The sequence below is a fragment of the Taudactylus pleione genome, unplaced genomic scaffold (assembly GCF_031769625.1).
Source record: "Taudactylus pleione unplaced genomic scaffold, aTauple2 ptg000032l, whole genome shotgun sequence".
Lineage (NCBI taxonomy): Eukaryota > Metazoa > Chordata > Amphibia > Anura > Myobatrachidae > Taudactylus > Taudactylus pleione.
Window position 1 is genome coordinate 33,084,103 of NW_028284434.1, and position 20,971 is coordinate 33,105,073.

Consider the following 20,971-nt stretch of genomic DNA (forward strand, 5'->3'; position numbering starts at 1 on the left):
GGTCTGTTCACGCCTCTATGTCTGAACGAGCGAACAAAACTTGCGTTCGTTTTTTGGAAAAATACGCCCCCTGGCCGCTCGCATCCTACGTCATGTCCGCTATTTATTATATTAATCGAGTACATCGACAAGGGTATGAACTGCTCGCTATTCTTGGGGTTGGTGTTTGCTACCACAATTTTGCGAGCAGTTCTGACTATAAAATAACCCAGTGACGTGGTCAATGATGCTGCTGTTTTAAATATGCACACCCATAAAACGCCCGTTTTGACCTTTAAGCACGCCTGCGTTCTGATTTCCACTCCCCATTTTCAAGCACCTTCCCCTGTTACCACCCACATACGCCTCTTTCTGTCACTCAAAATAGCAGGCATTCGCTATTTTGCGAGCACATGAATTTGGGCCGCACTGACTGGTTAGCGCATGCGTATAACGATCCGTACGCATGCGCAGTTGGGCTAACATCGCTCGGAACGAACGAGCGGCCGCTTACGAGCGGCTCTGAATCAGGCCCATAGATTGTAAGCTCCACTGGGGCAGGGACTGATGTGAATGGGCAAATATTCTCTGTACAGTGCTGCGGAATATGTGTGCACTATATAAATAACTGGTAATAATAATTATATATATATATATATATATATATATATATATATATATATATATATTATACACATACATACATACATATATACATATACACATACATACATACATATATACATATACACATATATACATACATACATACATACATACATACATACATACAGTCAGCTGCATAAATATTGGGACATTGACAGAATTTTCATATTTTTTCCTCTATTCACCACCACAATGGCTTTGAAATTAAACAAACAAGATGTGCTTTAACTGCAGACTTTCAGATTTAATTTGAGGGTAATTACAACCAAATCAGGTGAACGGTGTAGGAATTACAACGGTTTCTATATGTGCCTCCCACTTTTTAAGGGGCCAAAAGTAATGGGACTATCAACTCAAAAGCTATTTCATGGACAGGTGTGGGCTATTCCCTCGTTATTTCATTATCAATTAAGCAGGTAAAAGGTCTGGAGTTGATTCTAGGTGTGACATTTGCATTTGGAATCAGTTGCTGTCGACTCTCAATATGAGATCCAAAGAGCTGTCACTATCAGTGAAGCAATTCTTTTTCATTAGGCTGAAAAATCAAAACAAACCCATCAGAGAGATAGCAAAAACATTAGGTGTGGCCAAATCAACTGTTTGGAACATTCTTAAAAAGAAAGAACGCACCAGAGAGCTCAGCAACACCAGAAGACAAGGAAGACCAGGGAAAACAACTGTGGTGGATGACAGAAGAATTATTTCCCTGGTGAAGAAAAACCCCTTCACAACAGTTGGCCAAATCAAGAACACTCTCCAGGAGGTAGGTGTATATGTGTCAAAGTCAACAATCAAGAGATAACTTCACAAGAGTGAATATAGAGGGTTCACCACAAGATGTAAACCATTGGTGAGCCTCAAAAACAGGAAGACCAGATTAGAGTTTGCCAAACAACATCTAAAAAAGCCATTACAGTTCTGGAACAACATCCTATGAACAGATGAGACAAAGATCAACTTGTACCAGAGTGATGGGAAGAGAAGAGTATGGAGAAGGCAAGGAACTGCTCATGATCCAAGACATACCACCTCATCAGTGAAGCATGGTGGTGGTAGTGTCATGGCGTGGGCATGTATGGCTGCCAATGGAACTGGTTCCCTTGTAATTATTGATGATGTGACTGCTGACAAAAGCAGCAGAATTAATTCTGAAGTGTTTTGGGCAATATTATGTGCTCATATTCAGTCAAATGCTTCAGAACTCATTGGACAGCGCTTCACAGTGCAGATGGACAATGACCCGAAGCATACTGCAAAAGCAACCAAAGAGTTTTTTAAGGCTAAAAAGTGGAATGTTATGCAATGGCCAAGTCAATCCCCTGACCTGAATCCGATTGAGCATGCATTTCACTTGATGAAGACAAAACTGAAGGGAAAATGCCCCAAGAACAAGCAGGAACTGAAGATATTTGCAGTAGAGGCCTGGCAGAGCATCACCAGGGATGAAACTCAGTGTCTGGTGATGTCTATGCGTTCCAGACTTCAGGCTGTAATTGCCTGCAAAAGATTTGCAACAAAGTATTAAAAAGTGAAAGTTAGATTTAGGATTGTTTAGTTTGTCCCATTACTTTTGGCCCCTTAAAAAGTGGGAGGCACATATAGAAACCGTTGTATTTCCTACACCGTTCGCCTGATTTGGATGTAATTACCCTCAAATTAAATCTGAAAGTCTGCAGTTAATGCACATCTTGTTTGTTTCATTTCAAAGCCATTGTGGTGGTGAATAGAGGCCAAAATATGAAAATTCTGTCAATGTCCCAATATTTATGCACCTGACTGTATATCATCTACATATTGTTACGAAGCGGGTTACAGGGAATATTTGAATCCATCACTTCATCCCATGCCCCAGCGGAGCTTACAATCTATATTCTATAACACTCACTATCTCACTCTAGAGTCAATTTAACCCATCAGTATGTTTTTTGGTGTTTGGTAGCAAATCCACGCAATCATGAGGAGAATATACAAGCTCCACACAGATGGTGCCCTGGATCAATTAGAACCAAAGCTAACTATTGTTCCGCAATAATTTGGAATTTCATTATACATATTTTGGGGCTGATTCTGGGTTGGTTGCAGGGGGAAATGCAGACAGATCCTGTGGATATCCACAAACTGTGCAGGCACTGTAGAAAGAAATCACCGTGCCGCCCAATGCATACGCTTACGGACAGAGATTGCAAGTGCAGATGGGTTTGTCCGTCCTTTGACGGCCCCGGTTCCGTAAAATTGGCAATTTATCGGCAGTAACAGGGCAGCGATGATCGTAAGGACCTGATCCATCTTGTGGGAGTGTTGTGGGCTGGTAAGCCGACTTCCGTGCTTGTTCATATTGTAAGGACTGAGATGGGACTTTGAATCTCTGCACCCGATGTGGAGTGTATGCAAGTCCAATACAAGTGATGATGGCTGCAGACAGATAATCAATTGGTGCACAAGACTTCTACATTCATATGCATGGATGTTCTGCAAACACGGCCGGATAATCGCAATAGCATGAGGTAATAAGTAGGCTGCTAGGGCCTGATGGAGAATCGCCTGCTGTTTCGTCCTACTTAGAATTGGGCCTTTTGTCTTGTTAACTGCAATATGATATTGCTTTTTGTTTTATGGTCTGGAATTTAGTAGCATTGTCTTCCAATATCAGATTTAGCATTGGAATTGGGCCTTAAGGGAAGTCTAAGCCATAACATTTTTGCTGCTTGTCTGTAAAGGAAGAACTGTTAGAACTAAACTGACGTTTCTGGCACCTGCGGGCACAGCCACTTGCTGCTTGGCTTCTTCTTCTTGTAAAATAGTTTAGATAGTTATTGACCCATTATACACTCAAGTGCCAAGTCATGGAATAGGTGCCTAATATCGTGTAGGACCCCTCTAGCGCGGTGAAGTGCAGCAACTCGACATGGCATTGATTCCACAAGTCTACGGAAGACCACTATAGAGATGTTGACCCATGTCATCTGGATAGTTTCCCACAGATATTTGTAGGTGCAGGATCTTGGGTGCAAATGGACCTTTCCACCACATCCCATAAATGCTCGTTTGGGTTCATGTTGGATGAACGTGGTGACTACATTTGTCGGAACTCTCCAGAATGCACCTTGACCAGTTTTGGACAACTTAGGACCGATTACACTATGCATTATCCTGCTGGAATATTCCATCGTAGTAGGTCAGACATGCTGGACCATCAAACATGACCGACCGATCGATATTTAACCTTAGGTCGGCCACACAAACACTATACAATTATCGAGGCGATCTGGGGATATCGGGTGGATCGGCCCGATTATATGTAGATTGTATGCCCAGCATAAGGCTACATTTGGTGAGATGACTCGCTGCTTAGATTATATGAAGCGTATATGACGTCTATTAAGGGCTGCAAATGGTCAACAAGCAATGCAATATAGCGGTTACCAGTCAATGACATGTTCAGGCGGACCCAACCCATGCCACGTGAACACACCCCACACCATTATGGACCCACCACCAGCCTGCACAGTGCCTTGTTGACAACTGGGGTCCATGACCATCAGCCCAAAACAACTGGAACCATGACTCATCAGACCACACCACATGTTACCAGTCCTCCAGGGTCCAATTAGCGACATCACGAGTCTAGGTGAGGCACTGTCTGGTGTCGTATTGTTCATAGGGGTACTCTGGTGGGTCTTCTGCTCCCATGTGCCACGGAAGCTAAAGAACACTGCACTCACATGCTGGATATGCAAGTCAGTAGTATCTCCTGCATTGAATGTGGATGTGATTTGAGTAAGTGTCGCTTGTCTGTTACCATGGACAAATTCTGGCCAGATGCCGCTGGTCACTATAATTAAGAACCCATGGTCATCCATGGTGGTTGGTATTGCCTTCCATGAGGAATTCCTGGGAAAACATGTAACACCATAGATTGAGGAATGTTGAATATCCACACAACTTCAGAAATGGATTGTCCCATCTGTCGGGCACCCACTATCATGCCTCGTTTGAACTCCGATAATTCACGTCACCTTGCCAAGAGTAGCCTAGCCGGTGTTCAAACTGACTCACAAAATGTCAGATTACAACTGATGCAGGTCTGGGTATTTCGAAGATGTCCAAGTACAGTGACACCACCTGCCATTACCTTTACATACTGCTATCCCATGACTTTTGGTACTACTTCAGTGTACATTTTTCCAGTGGAGTGGTTGGAGGTGGTCAGGCAACCAGCTACTGGCTATGTGGGGGATTATCCAAACTGCTAGTCTAACTTTTTGGAAAATTTTTAGAAGGCAGAAATTCAGTAATGCCCTTACCAATTTTCCACCTTTCATGTTGTATGTAATGCTGGGCATACATTGGCAGATAAAATGCCTGTCAGACCGACCAACATTTTATCTGTCAGTCCGCAGATATCTCGGGCATACACTGTGAGATATCTCACAGAGTATTGCCCCCGATATCTGCGCTCTGCCTCTGGGAAGGAGACATTTCCCTGTTCCATGTCTGCCCAATGTGGTGGACATTTTAACTTGCAGATATCGCGTCAGTCGGGCATGCTGGACCATCAAACATGCCTGACCGATCAATATTTAACCCTAGGTCGGCCACACAAACACTATACAATAATCGAGGCGATCCACTGATATCGGGCAGATTGGCCCGATAATTGTAGAGTGTATGCCCAGCATAAGGCTACATTTGGTGAGATGACTCGCTGCTTAGATTATGCGGCAGTGATTGAATATCAAAATGTAGTTTATTTTAAAGGTCCACTTTTCTATATGTCTTGTGCACTGCTGAGAATATAAAGCCCACATGTATGTGCGCACCATGTATGCCAACAGTAGTGGTAACTGGACAGCGGCAGCAGCACAGAAGCCATGAGGAGTTGGTGTCTTCACATCTGTTAGGTCTCCTGAAAGAAATGAATTGGTATTTGGCACAAGATTACAGATGGACTAAAGATGCATACACGCAGGACGATTGTCAGTGATAACGATATCGCTGAACGATCTCCCTGCACCTTCCCGGAGTGCTGGATGATCGATATCGATCATCCAGCACACCAACGGCGGGCCAGCGACCCGCGATCAACGATCCTGGTTCCCGATGTAACCTGGTTGATATCGACCAGCTTGGCCTGCATGCATGGACGATGGTTGATATAGTTAACGGCCATACGTGCCTGCGCATCGCTGGTCATTTGTGGGTTGGAAGGCAACACAAAATGCACGATATGAGCGATAACGATATGTTATCGTTCATATCGTGCATTTTTATCGTACCATGTGTACGCACCATAAGTTCTGCGCTGTTCAACTTTATCTGGATATGAAATGAATAAAAATGATTGAGGACATTAGATTTTTTTTTATTTTCTTTGCTGAACTTAAAAAGGCAGAGGAATTTGGGAAATATCACAAGTAAATTGACATTTTGGGGGAAATTCAATCGTTTATTCGTACCTGCAGCTCCCGTTCCTCCACTTGAGTAAACAATTGAATTCCCCCTCTAAATATTTTTTTGTGACTGATTATTTGAATTATGATTTGGGGCCAATTCGGTTGTCTTCTCGCACCCGTAAGTAATAACCGCCCGACGGGCAATATTTAATGCTTGCCAATGGATGCGAGTGCTGTGGGCTCCCATTATTCATCGCGCATGTCACGCCCAAGTGCACCTTGTTTAGACTAGTAAAGTGGATAAACCGTGCAAAGTAATGGGCGCAGTGCCTGGTGCCCAAAATCCTAACTTTCCGCGGATATCTGCTCGCTGCCTCAGGAGGGTGCGAGCAGACATAATGGGCACTTGTGGCTCTTGCGCTCATTAGCATAAACAATTTAATAGATCCCGGTCACTTTAGACAGGAGATCAGGTGCCCAAAAACAATTGAATTCCCCCCAGTTTAAATATATATTGGTATTTGTAGCAAAAATTATACTATCTGTTATACATTATAGTTTAATTTACATCATTGGAGAATGGAAAGGAAGGAGGTGGAATTGCATATATGTTGGCATGGTTATTTCCTTGTAGCTTTATTTTTTAATTTTAAAAATAACCTGTGTTTTTAAAATAAAAAAAATCAAGATACAAGGGCTTTGTACTGAAATCAGCCATAGTCATCCAGTTGTTAGGAAATGCTGGTTGTTACTGTTGAAAAGGCGTTATTGGGGTTTCATTTCCTCCTGCAGCTTGGCCTGATCATATGTGTATGGTTCCTCATAACAGATAAAGAAGTTATCATTTAATTTTTTTTTTTAAAGGGAACTTTCCACTTATTGGATAGACTAGTCATTTTAACACTTATTGGACTCAATCCTATTAGGTGCGAGTTTGTTTCATGAAACTCTCATACATTGCAGGAATGCGCGCACCCGAAACGCCAAAGATCCAATTAGAAATGCCAATTTGCAGTAGTCTCGTCGAGGTTGCGCGACTTTTCTACAAAATGCAAATTGGGAAAAGTGCATGAAAAAGTGGGGAAACCATCCTGGACCACAAAAAGTGATAACTGAGATAGCAAGACCATATAGAAGGCTAATAGTGGCCATAAGGAAAGTACTGGAAGTTTTTAAAATTTGTCAAATGGCTGATCCTTGCACTTTGTTTTTATTGTTGAAAAATGATGGCAAGCAAGTGTTTTTCATCAAATTAAAGTCTCAACAGCGTTTTTGTGGTACAGAAAATGTAATTTGAGTATAGTAATTTTTCAGTGTTTTTGTACAGGTTTGTAAAAAGTTGGAATAAACACGTAAAAGTGGTGTTTGTGCTGCAAGCATCTGCAAGCTCAGAATCCCCTCTCGCATCAATAAAGCATCTCCACATACCTGTCCCACATCATTTACATCTCCACGTACCTGTCCCACATCATTTACATCTCCACGTACCTGTCCCACATCATTTACATCTCCACGTACCCGTCCCACATCATTTACATCTCCACGTACCCGTCCCACATCATTTACATCTCCACGTACCCGTCCCACATCATTTACATCTCCACGTACCCGTCCCACATCATTTACATCTCCACGTACCTGTCCCACATCATTTACATCTCCACATACCTGTCCCACATCATTTACGCCTCCACATACCTGTCCCACATCATTTACGCCTCCACCTACCTGTCCCACATCATTTACACCACCTACCTATCCCACATCATTTAACCCATTATTGAGCTTTTATAAAATTCACTTCAAAACTGTGATCTTTATTGGGCAAATAATGCTATATAAACCCTTCCAAGTGCATGATTATTTATTGGGAGTGGTATATCTAAGGGTCTGCATTGTGTCACAACTTTTTTTTACCTTTTTTAAAATAAATATTTCCCCTACCTTTTCACCTGCTCACAAAAAAAACTTGCATTTTCTCTGAAAAATCAATGCAAGGAAATTGAATTGCAGATTAAATTTGCGGTGCGAGTTTACCATGAGAACGGCTCACAGGATTCAACTCGCACCTAATCGGATTGAACCCCATGTGTTTTAAATCAGCTGGTGAGATTACAATTTGAGGGGAATTTAATTTGCCACTATGTGCGTCCAGAGTGATCGGGTGAAGTCACAGCATAACCAATATCTTCGCTCATAGAGGCGGGCAAGAAAATGAATATTGCCTAACTTATTAAGCGGTAAATTGCGCCAGGAGTTAGACCCTGCCTTTCTGATGCTTGGATAGAAAAATCAAAGTTGTTGGGTGGAATTAGTTTTGGTCCCACTGACTTTAAGTTATGTTAAAGCCATATTTTTGTTTAAGCATGCATCTTATCTCCTTTCAAAATCTCTCTGAAGGGAAAACCGGTATGGCTGCCAGACACAGATGCTGCTTGAACTCTCAGCATGTCGTGTGAAGGCAGGTGGCGGAAGGAGATGGAAGATGTCAGTTCAGTGATAAATATTATTGAGAAATAACTGTTGCTAATCTTCCCAGCAAATACACTAAGATCAGGCAGTATTATGCGCTGAGCAGTTGCAGAGATCCCGAGAGGCATCTGCAGGCCACTGTCAGTGCATTAAATGTAAATGTTTATGGCTACCATCAAATAAAGTCTGAATTTATTGTAAGTCAGGAGAAAGCCACTCCTCTCTACACACACAAAATAAACATTGCAGCACAGTTTAGGTTTGCAAACTAGCCTTTATATTCTGTAGCTATGTCCTCAATACAGACAAGGCCAAAGATGATTTAAGTGAGGACTAGATGATTATTAATTGTGGCGATGTATGTAATAGAAGTTAACATTTTTTTCTTCTCATGTTGTGTAACATTTCTGAACATAAAGGGATTAATGTGCTTCAGTTTAGTTGGTTAATGTTGAAAAACTCAATTGTCTAGTCCGTGTTCATATTGAAATCTTTATATGATGAAATCTTCAAAAACCTGGGATGCTGAGCATCTGTGTAGCCCGGAGAGAGAGAGATGTGACCTGTAACGTCTTATAGGGGTAACCTGCTGGTGCATCCAGAAATGAGCCATAATATAATTCGCCCACAGATACGACCATACTGTGTGCTTGGAAAGAATGAATGATCTTCCATTGTATTCATTTATGTGGTTACACTGCCTCAATCCTTCGCATGAGAAAGTAGTTATCATCGCTAGCAGAGCAAATTTGTACCTTCCCCTATATTTGGTGCTAGAGACCAAACGGAGCCTGGGAATACCACCTGCAAATGCCCCATAGCTGCCCAGTTACATTGTTTTCTTGACCGTGACCTTGCTGGCAGCATAATATCGAGCATAGTTTTGCAGACGCAGTACTAATGCTAGTTAAAGCATTGTAACGGTCGGCACTTTAATTTGGTAAAGCGTCATGTTTAAAGCTTTATAGTGCCGACCCGGTTGCAATGTTTTAATTAACATTAGTACCATGTCGTCATGCTGTGCTCGACATTACACTGCCGGCAATGTCATTGTGAATGTCGGAATATAATTACCTCCACCGTTTACATGCTGACCAAAGTATGCCATAACCAATCTATGTGCAAGTGGGTGTTCTGTCTCTTGCGCTGAAAACCAAATCCGCTGAAATGGCTGCCATGTAAATCACACTACCCAAAAGTGCCGCCTCCTTCTTCTTTTCATTACTCTCAATGAGTGCAAAGACTTGTCTGTATAACTCTTTACTGCTTGCAAAACCCTTAATACTTAACAGATACTCCCAAACAATGTCATATTCTGACTTTTCCTGGTATACTTCATACAGTTATAACACTCTTTAATGTTAATTATTAGCAATCTGATGTTGCAATATTTATTTCTCTCTTGTGCAAAGCTTCAGAAAAATGTAGCCTCTGCAATCTATATGGGGGAAAATAATATAAAACTAGTTTCACCTATAATTATGTGTTTTTGCCATTTTTTGTGTGTGTGTGTGTCTTGGGTGTTTCTATTATTATATATCACTTATGTCTCATTTTATCTTCATTCCCGCTCAGTTGTCCATACTTGCATAGGACAACAGGCGACACAGAAAGAAAGTATCATCTACGTTATTACAAGACCGGTACTTGTATTCATGAAACAGATGCCCGAGGGCATTGTGTGAAGAATGGACCCCATTGTGCCTTTGCCCATGGTCCACATGACCTTAGACCTCCTGTCTATGATATAAGGTAAGCAATTGCTAATGTCTGATCTATCACGGCCTCAGGCTATATATGGCAAAAAAACCTTCTCCAGCTGTAGTCTGTATTTTAGGAATTTAAAATAGTTTGATCAGTAAGAGCTATATTTAGCATTGTTTTATGTCCTAAGTTTAACGAATTCAGCAGGGTTTAAGTCTGACCATGAGAGGTAATAAAAAATAAATAAATACATATATAATATATTTCTCCTAAAATACAAGACGAAAGTTATATCATAGTGAGGGAGGCAAATGGAAGTAAATCAGGTAATGGAATTAATGCATATTTATTGTAATGTAACAGTGCATACCAAAATAATATACAAGAGCCCAAATAGTCTGCAAGATTTTGGCAATGTAGACGCTAGATTTAAAGGGCAACCTGGTTTTACCTTAAACATTTGCTTTTAAATCTGTTGCTACACTGATGAAATCTTGGTGCTACTCGCATCTTACAGGCTGTTACATTTGGGCCAACTAGTTTAAGCCTTGAACAGTAACCATTTTGATGTGTACCCATCACGATTAATTAACACTTCCATAGTAGTGTATAAGAACCTAGTAAATGGTTGCCGTTTGTTGCTCAGTTATTAGATCTTATTATCAGTCTTCCGGCTCACACGTCCTGCTTAATTATCGCTTATGTGTGATCTACAGCATTCTAGTAGCTGAAAAAGAAATTGAACCTGCCTCTATCATGTGGTGAGAGAAGAAAATATATATCACTGCAGACTTAAGCTGGATGCACACTATACTATATATTGTATGTGACATCATCAGATCGGAACAATATATCGTACACATCGTATAGTGTGTACGACCAATCCGTCGTCATCGATGGTCGTTCATCTAATAGTTTCCATCTTTTGTTCTACACAGCAGATGGGATGATACAATGAATGATGCGGTGCTGTTACATGCAGCATGTAATGACACACCTCGGTGTCGTACACCAGATTGTGTAGTGTGTATGGTACACGAGATGTATCGTTACATTGCGTCGTTCCGTCACTGAGTACACACATTGTATAGTGTGTACCCTGGCTCACTTTTATAATTCAGTGGAGGGTTATACTGGGTTGGCTGTTCCTGTTTGATCATATATTAGCCTTAATGGATGATTTTAAAGTTGGACCAATTAAAACTTGAGTAAAATATAGAATTATGTTAAATTTCCCTTATTGAATTATTGGATACAGCCACTTCTGTTGCAATTTTTCTATACTCTTTGTGCTTAAATGCCACACAGTGAGTCCTTTTGTGTCAGCAATTTCAGCTTTATAGCAAATCCTGTTTACTATACAAAACAATTTTGACTCAAAGGTTTGCAAGCAAAGGACAGAACTTTCAAGCAGAATGAATACAGTCACATATACACACACCGGCATTAGCTTTGTACTGCTGGCACAGTCCGCTTGGACAACTGGACAAATAAAGATTATTGGCATTCCTAGTGATGGCAATGTGTGTGCACATGAGCAGCATGTTTTTATGGGATGTAGTCGACATCCCGGCGGTTGAGATGTCGGCGGTCAGGATCCTGGCGCTGGAATCCCGACAGCAGTCGGAATCCTGGTTCCAGAATCCTGACCGCTGACATCCCGACGGTAAGTATTAGGGTTAGGATTGGTCTGCAGGGGGGGAGGGTTAAGGATAGGCTTCGGGGGCAGGAGGGTTAGGCTGTTCGGGGCTTAGGGTTAGTCTGCGGGGGGGAGGGGAGAGTTAGGGTTTTGCTGCAGGAAAGGTGGGTTAGGATACTTACAAACTTATGTCGGAATTCTGACTTTCGGGATGCCACTGTATGTATTCTGACTTCCAGTAACCACCGGGATCCCTTCCCAAATCCGTATTTATTTATTGTCCAAGATCAATGATCTGTATATTATCAACTGTTCAAGCTGCAGAGGGCTAATGCAGGGATCGAGAAGCCGTTCAGCCCACTGTCTACAGCCGCAACCGTCATCATTCCTCTAGGCCCTATGCTAGGTGCGAGAGATCTGCCTGAATTAGGCTTTCCTTCTCCATACGCATGACTCGAAACAGCATGGAAATATAGCTACACATCCATGACAGTCCTGCAAGACAGAACGGTTCCGTGTGATCGGATGGTCGCTTGCCCGGTTCCCGTCCTGAAATGCACATTTAAAGCAAAGTGAGATCCAGCAAAGATCTGTCCAAATCGGACGGAGAAACGCAAATGTGCAAATTTCCTTCTGTGTATGCACCATATGCTAAAGTTTGCTACATGCATGTGTACAAAGAGATCCATCCGAATCAACCCCAGTGCGAAATTGCGCATGCTTTTTACTACCATTCCTAGTTATAATAATCAGATTTTCTCTTGCATCAGCTGTCTGTAAATGAGAAAAGAAAAGAGAGCTTTGCAGCTTTCTGGTGTATAGCTTGGAAAAAGGAGCTGCTTTAAGTCCATTATGTCTGAAATATTATATGTTGGTTTGTTTGTATAGGGAAATCCAAGCACAGGAAGCCTTACAAAATGGGCAACTTGGGAGTGGTGAAGGGATTCCTGACCTGCAGCCAGGAGTCTTAGCTAGCCAGGCCATGATAGAGAAGATCCTAGGAGAGGATCCTAGATGGCAAGGTAAGCCTGCAAAAGCCTTTAACACTTCAGTGCCAAAGGAACCAGGAAGCGTATGTACTTGGCTCTGCTCATTTCATCTTGTGATCCTACATATACACACTTCTGTTTATCATATTGGGGCTGCTCACCATGTTATGGGCACATTAATGCATACACTTTTCTTTCATAGACCGGTCTGTTCCACACAGTTTGTTTCTGTTTTTCACGTTAATTTTTGTTTTATGAACCTTGAGATGTTCTCTTTGACTAGAAGTTGGTCTGATCGTGTGAATAATACCCCTTTTCCACCTAAATTCCGGGTCTGACCCGGAGTTGAAACAAAGTTCCTATCCGGATCAGACCCGGAATTTTGCCGGCGCTGACTCGGGATATTCCCGAGTCAGCGCCGCTCACACCGCAGTCGGGTCTGCATAGACCCGGCTTTTGCGGAGTGAAAGTGGACGCTTGGAGATGACGTCATCTCCAAGCGCCACTGAAGCCGGACCAATCGGCCGGCTAGCAGCACACTCCAGGTCATCGTGACCCGGAGTGCGCTGTTATCATAGCAGGGTTTAACGGGCTACACCCGTGTTAAACCCTGCTAGTTACCTGCGTTGGATTGCCGGGTCACTCGACCCGGCGATCCAACCCTCTGCCCTTTTACACCAGGGAGCTGCCCGGGTTAACCCTTCAAAAACCCGGGTTTTAGCTCCGGTGTAAAAGGGGTATTATCTAGTGTTCTGGCTTCAGGTTGGTTTTATACCCGCCCACTGTAATGGACTCCTAGGGGTCAATCCAATTAGGAGTGAAGGGGGCGGTGGCAATTCGCCCACATCGCTGCCCGATCTCACCCGGACTCGCACATTTTGAGAAATGTGCAAGTCCAGAGGTACCGTAAGTGTGGCATACAGATGTGTCCACATACATCTATCCTCTGTGCTCTATAAGTCGCATTACACATAACGAGTAAGCATCGTGTGACTCTGTAGCGCTGAGCTTCTTTTCATTCGACTTTATACCCTCAAATGCGTTTTATTCGCAAGCGATGTGAATAGGACACACAAGCAGATGATTGCAGCATGCCTATATTCTGTGTGCAACTGCAAGTGTAACTGCATGCGAAATGCTAAGTCACAGTGTCAGCGGCTGTGACACTGTAGTGTAGCATTTTGCATGCAGTTACAACCGCAGTCGCACACAGAATATATACATATGCCATTTATCATTTTAATAAACATAAGCTGCGTGTGCGTCCTATTTACATCACTTTGCGAAAAAGACACATTTTAAGGGAAAAAGTTGCATGAAAAGACGCTCAGCGCTACCGAGTCATGCAACGGCATGGTACAGCTAGAAGGGCTGTTTAACGCACAAGGAGGCTAGATGGATGTGGACACATCTGTACAGCCACACTTACTCGCAGGGACGAGAACATCGCTTCTAATGGGATTGACCCCCTAGTGCAGCTTTAATTGAGCACATCCGTGCTTGTGTGACAGGAATAACGAATTCGCAGCTCATGCCCCAATGAAAGGGTTGGGTATATGGGTTCCCGGCGGTCGGGATGCCTCGGGTCAGAATACCGACAAAGGCATCCCGCCAATCAGAATCCCGACACCCGTAAGTAAGTATACTACCACTAATCCCTACCCTAATCCTAGCCCTCCCTCCCCGATGCCTAAGCCTAACCCTCACCCCTTAGTGCCTTACCCTAACACTCCCCCTAGTGCCTAAACCTAACCCTCCCCTAACCCCCGAGTCGGCAGTCGGAATGCCAGGATGCTGACTACATCCCCAATGAAGCACACCTAAAACGTACCAAAATTACAGAATCCAGAATGGATACATTTTTTTTTTCAGCAATACAGTTATCCATCCTCTGGTAATAGATAATGCTATAAAAGACTGTCAGAGACCTTGCTATTCGGGGACCCTTAAACATGACTTCCTGTCCTTCCTTTTGCTCAGATGATTGTATGAGCCAGGAGTAGACAACGTGTGGCACTTCAGCTGCAGTGGAACTACACATCCCAGTGTACCCTGTCACAGCTTTGCCGTTAGGACATGATAAAACTGTGGTAGTGCATGCTGGAATATGTAGTTTCGCAGCAGCTAGAGTTCCACACGTTGCCTACCCCTGGTGTAAGCAAAAGGAATGTTATACAGAAAATACTTAGTTGCATTATTTTTTACACCGCAAAAATAATCCACTTTTAGTGTTAATATTGTCCCTACATAATTCACTGAGTGCACAGATAACTTGCCTTAAACTAAGGGGTCATCAATTAGGGCGAAAGGGGCGAAGTGTCCTTGCAACCATCTCCCCCTGGAAACAAAAATCGTCGGGGGCTCCCTTGCGTACAGAATTTGGCCACACTTACTTGCCCTGCAATTGAATGATTCCTTAATCCAGAGGTTCCCAAACTCTGTCCTCAAGGCACCCTAACGGACCAGGCTTGGAGGATATCCATGGTTGAGCACAGATGGATAAATAAAAAGGTACTAATTAAGTCACCTGTGCCCAAGCATGGTTATCCTTAAAACATGGACTGTTAGGGTACCTTGAGGACCGAGTTTGGGAACCTCTGCCTTAATCTAAGCAGTCGTTGTTTTAATGGAATGAACAAAAGGCCACTTTTAAGAAGTTGATTGAGCAGTGTTGAGAACAACTGAGCCACTGCCGTATGCAGGGAAGAAGGTGCATGAAGGAACAGCTGGAACCTTACACAGCCTTCTATGTGCATAGTGCAGTATCAGAGGTGGTCTGCTAACAGTACATGATGACAATGGATTTACCGTACACTACAGGCCCCTTTAGCAGTGGAGAATTTAAAGGTCAAACTAGCCACCAATATAATAATCAATGTTTTAACCCTATGAGGACATGTTTCAACAAACCATTCATTTATATCTGTGCAAAATATGGAAACATTGCAAGTGACTTATTTAAGTGTTTGTGTAGTAAGCCATGCCTCTTTCTTTAAGCTGGCATCTTTGTGGATACATGCCAGGTTTTTACTCTGCCACCTGGTGGATAAGCACTGTAACTGTTATTTGTTTTTATTCACATTTAATCAGTCAACAAGGACTTTCTCTTCTCCAATTTGTGCAAGTTGTTTAAATGCTTTAAGTAGCTCAAGTAATCTTGATGAACTAACAATTGTTTTTTTTCCCCCGCAGATACAAATTTTGTACTAGCCAGCTATAAAACCGAGCAGTGTACTAAGCCACCCAGACTCTGTCGCCAGGGATATGCCTGCCCACATTACCACAATAGCAGAGACCGGAGGCGCAATCCCAGGAAATTCAAATACAGGTGCTCAGATTATTACAGATTGTGACAGTCCACGACACCAAGGAGCATGGCTGAAATATAGCGTTATTCCTGATTTCTGCTAATCTTTCATATAATACTAGTTTAATACTCTAACAAGCAATCTGTTATCTAGAATGCTTGGGATTTAAAATGATTTGGATTAATGGTTTATACTGTACCCTTGTTTCTCTTTCCCACACTGGCAGGGTTAGGGTTAGGTTGAGGGGTAAGGTTAGGATACTTACCGACAGGTGTCAGTATCTTAATCCTGTTGGGATTCTGACCGCCGGCATCCCGTACCCAACCCAAGTAAATGACCTATGCATTAATCTATTTATTATTGGTGTTGGTTTGTAAGGTGCGCAGTGTTTCGCCATACAGGACAGCGCATACATAGAAAGGGGGCTTACAAGGTAGATCCAGTAAATGCAGATGTGAAAACAATGGGAAGGGAGGGCCCTGCTCATGAGAGCTTACAATCTAGTGGGAAAAGGGCACATCTGAAACAAGGCAAGAGTGTGTGACTTTGTTTAGGGATTAGGATGGTTATTAAGATGTAGTCTGGCAACAGTATTAGAAGACTAAGGGGGAATTCAATTAACTGCGGTAATTTACTGTGTGCTAAATGATCCCCCGGGGCTATTCAATTAGCATCGAAGGCAGCTTGTAGGCTGCACTTAAGGGGGTTAGCATGTTAATGGCTGAAAAGACCCCGTTAACGCATAGGTCAATGAACATTTCACGCATCCTATGTGTTAACACCCGTTAAATTAACGAGTCTAATTTAATTCCCCCCCCCCTCGACTCCCCTAAATGTTATCATCCCATACTTCAGAAAGCTACCTGTCCTCTTCAGACGCTGAGAATAGCACTTCTGAAGGTGACTGCTATACTAGATTCATTGGCTGAGTCAGACGTGGATGCCATGTGGATCGGTGTTGCGACTTTGGACGCAGCGGATCTGTGCTTATATGCATCACTTTTTGTGAAAATAAGTCCTCTGCTGACCTCCTCAGATCCGCTGGCTGCATCCAAAGACACAGCATCTGATTCACTGCGTGAACATAGGACGACCATCGGGCATCTGGATAACCCTCAGGTTAATCAGGACGTCTGGCAAAATTTCACTGCTGGGGTCAGTGACTGGCTTCAGCACGGCCAGAAGATGGGGCTGACGAGTCCCTGGTTTCTGCACCGCTTCCCGCCCCAAACGGCTGCAGACTGTCACTCACCCGACATCTGCAGCCGAACTCTTCCAATGGTGCCGGACCAGATCTGCACAAGCACAGTGCGGCTCATGCTCGGGTCAAAAGAGATTTGAAAACTGCGTGGAAATGGAATAGACGTCCGCCTCTTATTCAGCCCCTCAGTTTGGTGTTGGTGTAAAAATAAAATGTCTGCACATGTGTGTGACATTTGTTTGTAACGTGTAATACTGCTGACCTGTCTGTTTTCATCTCAGATCCACACCATGCCCAAGTGTTAAACATGGAGATGAGTGGGGAGAGCCCTCCAAGTGTGACAGTGGGGACAGCTGCCAGTACTGCCATTCCCGGACTGAGCAACAGTTCCATCCAGAGGTGAGCGGCCTTCCCTGTATCCTGTCACTGCTGACTTCTCCATCTGCAAATCTTACCGCTTTGTCGTCCCAGTGACTCGGATTTTGTCATGTATCATCCATATATACTTTTTTCTGCATTGCATATGTTCATTTTACTTTATATACTTTGTTTTACTATAGTGTTCACATATATACCTACAATCTACAAATGTTGTCTCTTCTGTTTTTCTGCAATATGTCTTCTCTTTCAGAATGACCCTACCACATGCCATGTCTTTGATTTTTTTCTGTATTCCCTATAGATTTATAAGTCTACAAAATGCAATGATGTGAGACAAACTGGTTACTGTCCAAGAGGACCTTTTTGTGCTTTTGCACATGTTGAACGTAAGTAATAAAATGACCAAATCCATACACATTGGCAGGGTATATCCTGCTTCAATCCTTATAGTCATATGTGTTCATCCTCAGGGAGCCCTAACGGGGCATGTTTTACAGAGATCCTCAGTATCACATTTCAAATAATTAATAATAATTATAAATCTTTTAAAATGTGTCAGCCATTAATGAGAATGAACTTGTGCACCAACTAGGAGATATGGAAAACATGCACTGTGTATTAAATATTTTTAGTTTTATAATTCCAACTATCACCAATAGACTTTCTGGGACTGATGCAAAAAGTGTACACTAGAAGGTGTATCGTATCATGCAAGAGTTTTCAGTGCATAATTTTATTTTATTTATTACCAGTTATTTATATAGCGCACACATATTTCATAGCGCTTTACAGAGAATATCTGGCCATTCACAACAGTCCCTGCCCCAGTGGAGCTTGCAATCTATATTCCCTACCGCCATGTTCACACACATACACACTAGGGTTCGTCTTTTTTGTTGGGAGCCACTTAGCCTACCAGTTTATTTTTGGATTGTGGGTGGAAACGGGAGCACCCAGAGGAAACCTACACAAGCACAGGGAGAATATACAAAACTCCATACAGATAGGGCTGTGAGACAGTAATGCTAACCATTACACCATCCGTCCTGCTCGTCCTATGCACAGAAAGCAAATGCATGCTTCCAAACCTGCACACATCTAGCACGTGCATGTGTATGTGAAGGCAGAGCAGGGGTGTACGGATGTGTTCACGCAAAAGACACACATGCCTGAGAGAGCCATCTTATTTTAAGGTGGGCAAGGGCAGGCAAATACCTGATGATAATTATGTTGCTGGCACTAATGGAACAGATTGTGATTGGCTGTTCGCGACACTCCCCTGACACTGATTGGTGCTTTCTTTGTTGCCTGAGTACAGACTATGCCTTTGTGAGCTATTGTTTCTCTTCTGTATTTTGTGGGCGTACTTGAGATGAAAAGTTGTTTCTACTGTATTAGAGATGCTTTATTGGTGCCTAATAGCAAATGCGTTTGTTACACATAAAGTATATGGTTTACAATGCACGTGCAAGTGAGACATAAGTGTATGTGACGTGTGCCTTGTGGAAACCAGGATCTTATGCTACTGTTGCCAACCGGAACACATCTTGAGCATTGTATAGGGGTAAAAAGCAGAAATTTCTTCTTCCTCCATAGGGGACACAGGCTTTATGCTTGGGAATATAGTGTTCACTCTAGGTCCGGCAGGAGGCAGGGCGCCGGACCTAGAGATAGGCTACTTCTGCACGTGTGTGCGCCCGAAAAGGGGGTGTGGCCAAAGAAAAGGCACTCATGGGGGACATGCCGGGCAGCCCCCAAGTGTTGTGGTCACTGTAAATGAATGCTGGGTGCACCGGCGGTGACCGTCACGCCGCCGTTTTGATCACCCGCTGGACAATGCCACCCGTGGGTGGAGACAGATCCCGCAGGCTGTCTCAGCGGGGCGCCGCACTGGAGGTCAGGGCGCTTTCTGCCCTTCAGAAATAGGTCAGGGCGCGGCGCCCCGCTGAAACAACCTAGCTGGAGCACTAGTATAGGTTGGTGGGTTGGAGTCCGGCCATCACACTGTTAAACTTGTTAAGCACAGCCCAGACTCCCGCCTCCCCCTATACCCCGTCCCCAGCCACCGGCACCTCAGTTTAGTGTTGTTCTATAGGATGCTCGTGCTGCTGCTCCATCACCCCGGCGGCCGAGGTGCAGGGAGCTGTAAGCCACAGCGGGGACAAGGTAAGGCGGCTTTACACTGTCGGTATGGGAGACACCGGTGGTGCTGGCAGGGGGGACCAGGTCTTCTCCGCATCCCCACTAGACCACCAGTGCACTTATAAACAGCGGGGCACCGCGGTAGTCCATGCCAGAAGGGGAAGATAGGCTTTCCACATTGGCTCCTCCCTCACCTCTGGGCACTTTCCCTCATTAGAGGCACTAAGTCCCGGGCTCACTCCTCTTCCTCTCTTCCCTCCTCACAGAGGCTGGACAGCCATTTCTAGGTGCCCGCTGGTGCAGTTTGTCTGTGGAGAATGCAGGTTCCTGTCTCATTGTGTTCCTTGCCTTCAGCGGTGAGGTTACGCATATACTGCCTTCTGCCGTAGAGCCTCCTTGGAAGCAGTCTTTTGCGCTGTCAGTTCACAGTTTAGTGCAAGTGTTAGAATCTTTCGTCCTTCTAAGCGTAGACCCTCTAAAAGGGACAGCTCTACACCCCTGTCTGATATTAATTCAGACTCTGAAGTTTCTTCAGATCATGAAGAACATGTTTCTGTAGCTTCCGATGTGGAATCTTCCTCTATCCAGAAGATTCTCAGTCTCAAGTAGACTTCGTTCCCTTGATTAAAGTAGTTAAGTCAGTTTTGCCTATCATAGCTGTGGATCCGGCCCCTATGTCCAATGCGCTAGTGATCAAACGTCAAAACAAGGCAGTTGCAGAATTTCCTTCTTCTGCGCAGCTTGAGGACCTTTTGGCGGAGGCCTCGTCCCACCCTAATAGGTACTTCCTCGTTTCTAAGCGTATAACTTCCTTTTATCCTTTGCCTGCTGCAGATCGGGCTAAATGGGAGTCTCCTCCCCCGGTTGATGCGCATGTTGCCTGTCTTGTTAAAAATGTCACCCTTCCTCTTCCTAACACTGCATCCCTTAAGGGAAGCTAGAGACTTTTCTTAAGTCTATTTATTCTAATGCAGGTGCGGTAGCACGTCTGGCCCTTGCATCAGCCTTGGTAGCTAAGGCCTTTGGTCGCTGGGCAGACGCCCTGGAAGATGGTTTTATTTCAGCTACCCATAGGAATGAGCTTTTGTTGCTGCTGG

At 43.6% G+C, this 20,971-nt stretch overlaps 1 protein-coding gene across 1 annotated transcript in view; it reads left to right on the top strand.

Annotated features, from left to right (window-relative positions):
- UNKL (unk like zinc finger) overlaps window positions 1-20,971 on the top strand; it is an 89,815-nt gene that overhangs the window by 14,823 nt on the left and 54,021 nt on the right. The window contains 5 exon segments of the mRNA XM_088451872.1: window positions 10,086-10,262; window positions 12,742-12,875; window positions 16,035-16,170; window positions 17,633-17,750; window positions 18,034-18,118. Of these exon segments, the coding sequence (XP_088307998.1) occupies window positions 10,086-10,262; window positions 12,742-12,875; window positions 16,035-16,170; window positions 17,633-17,750; window positions 18,034-18,118 (650 nt within the window).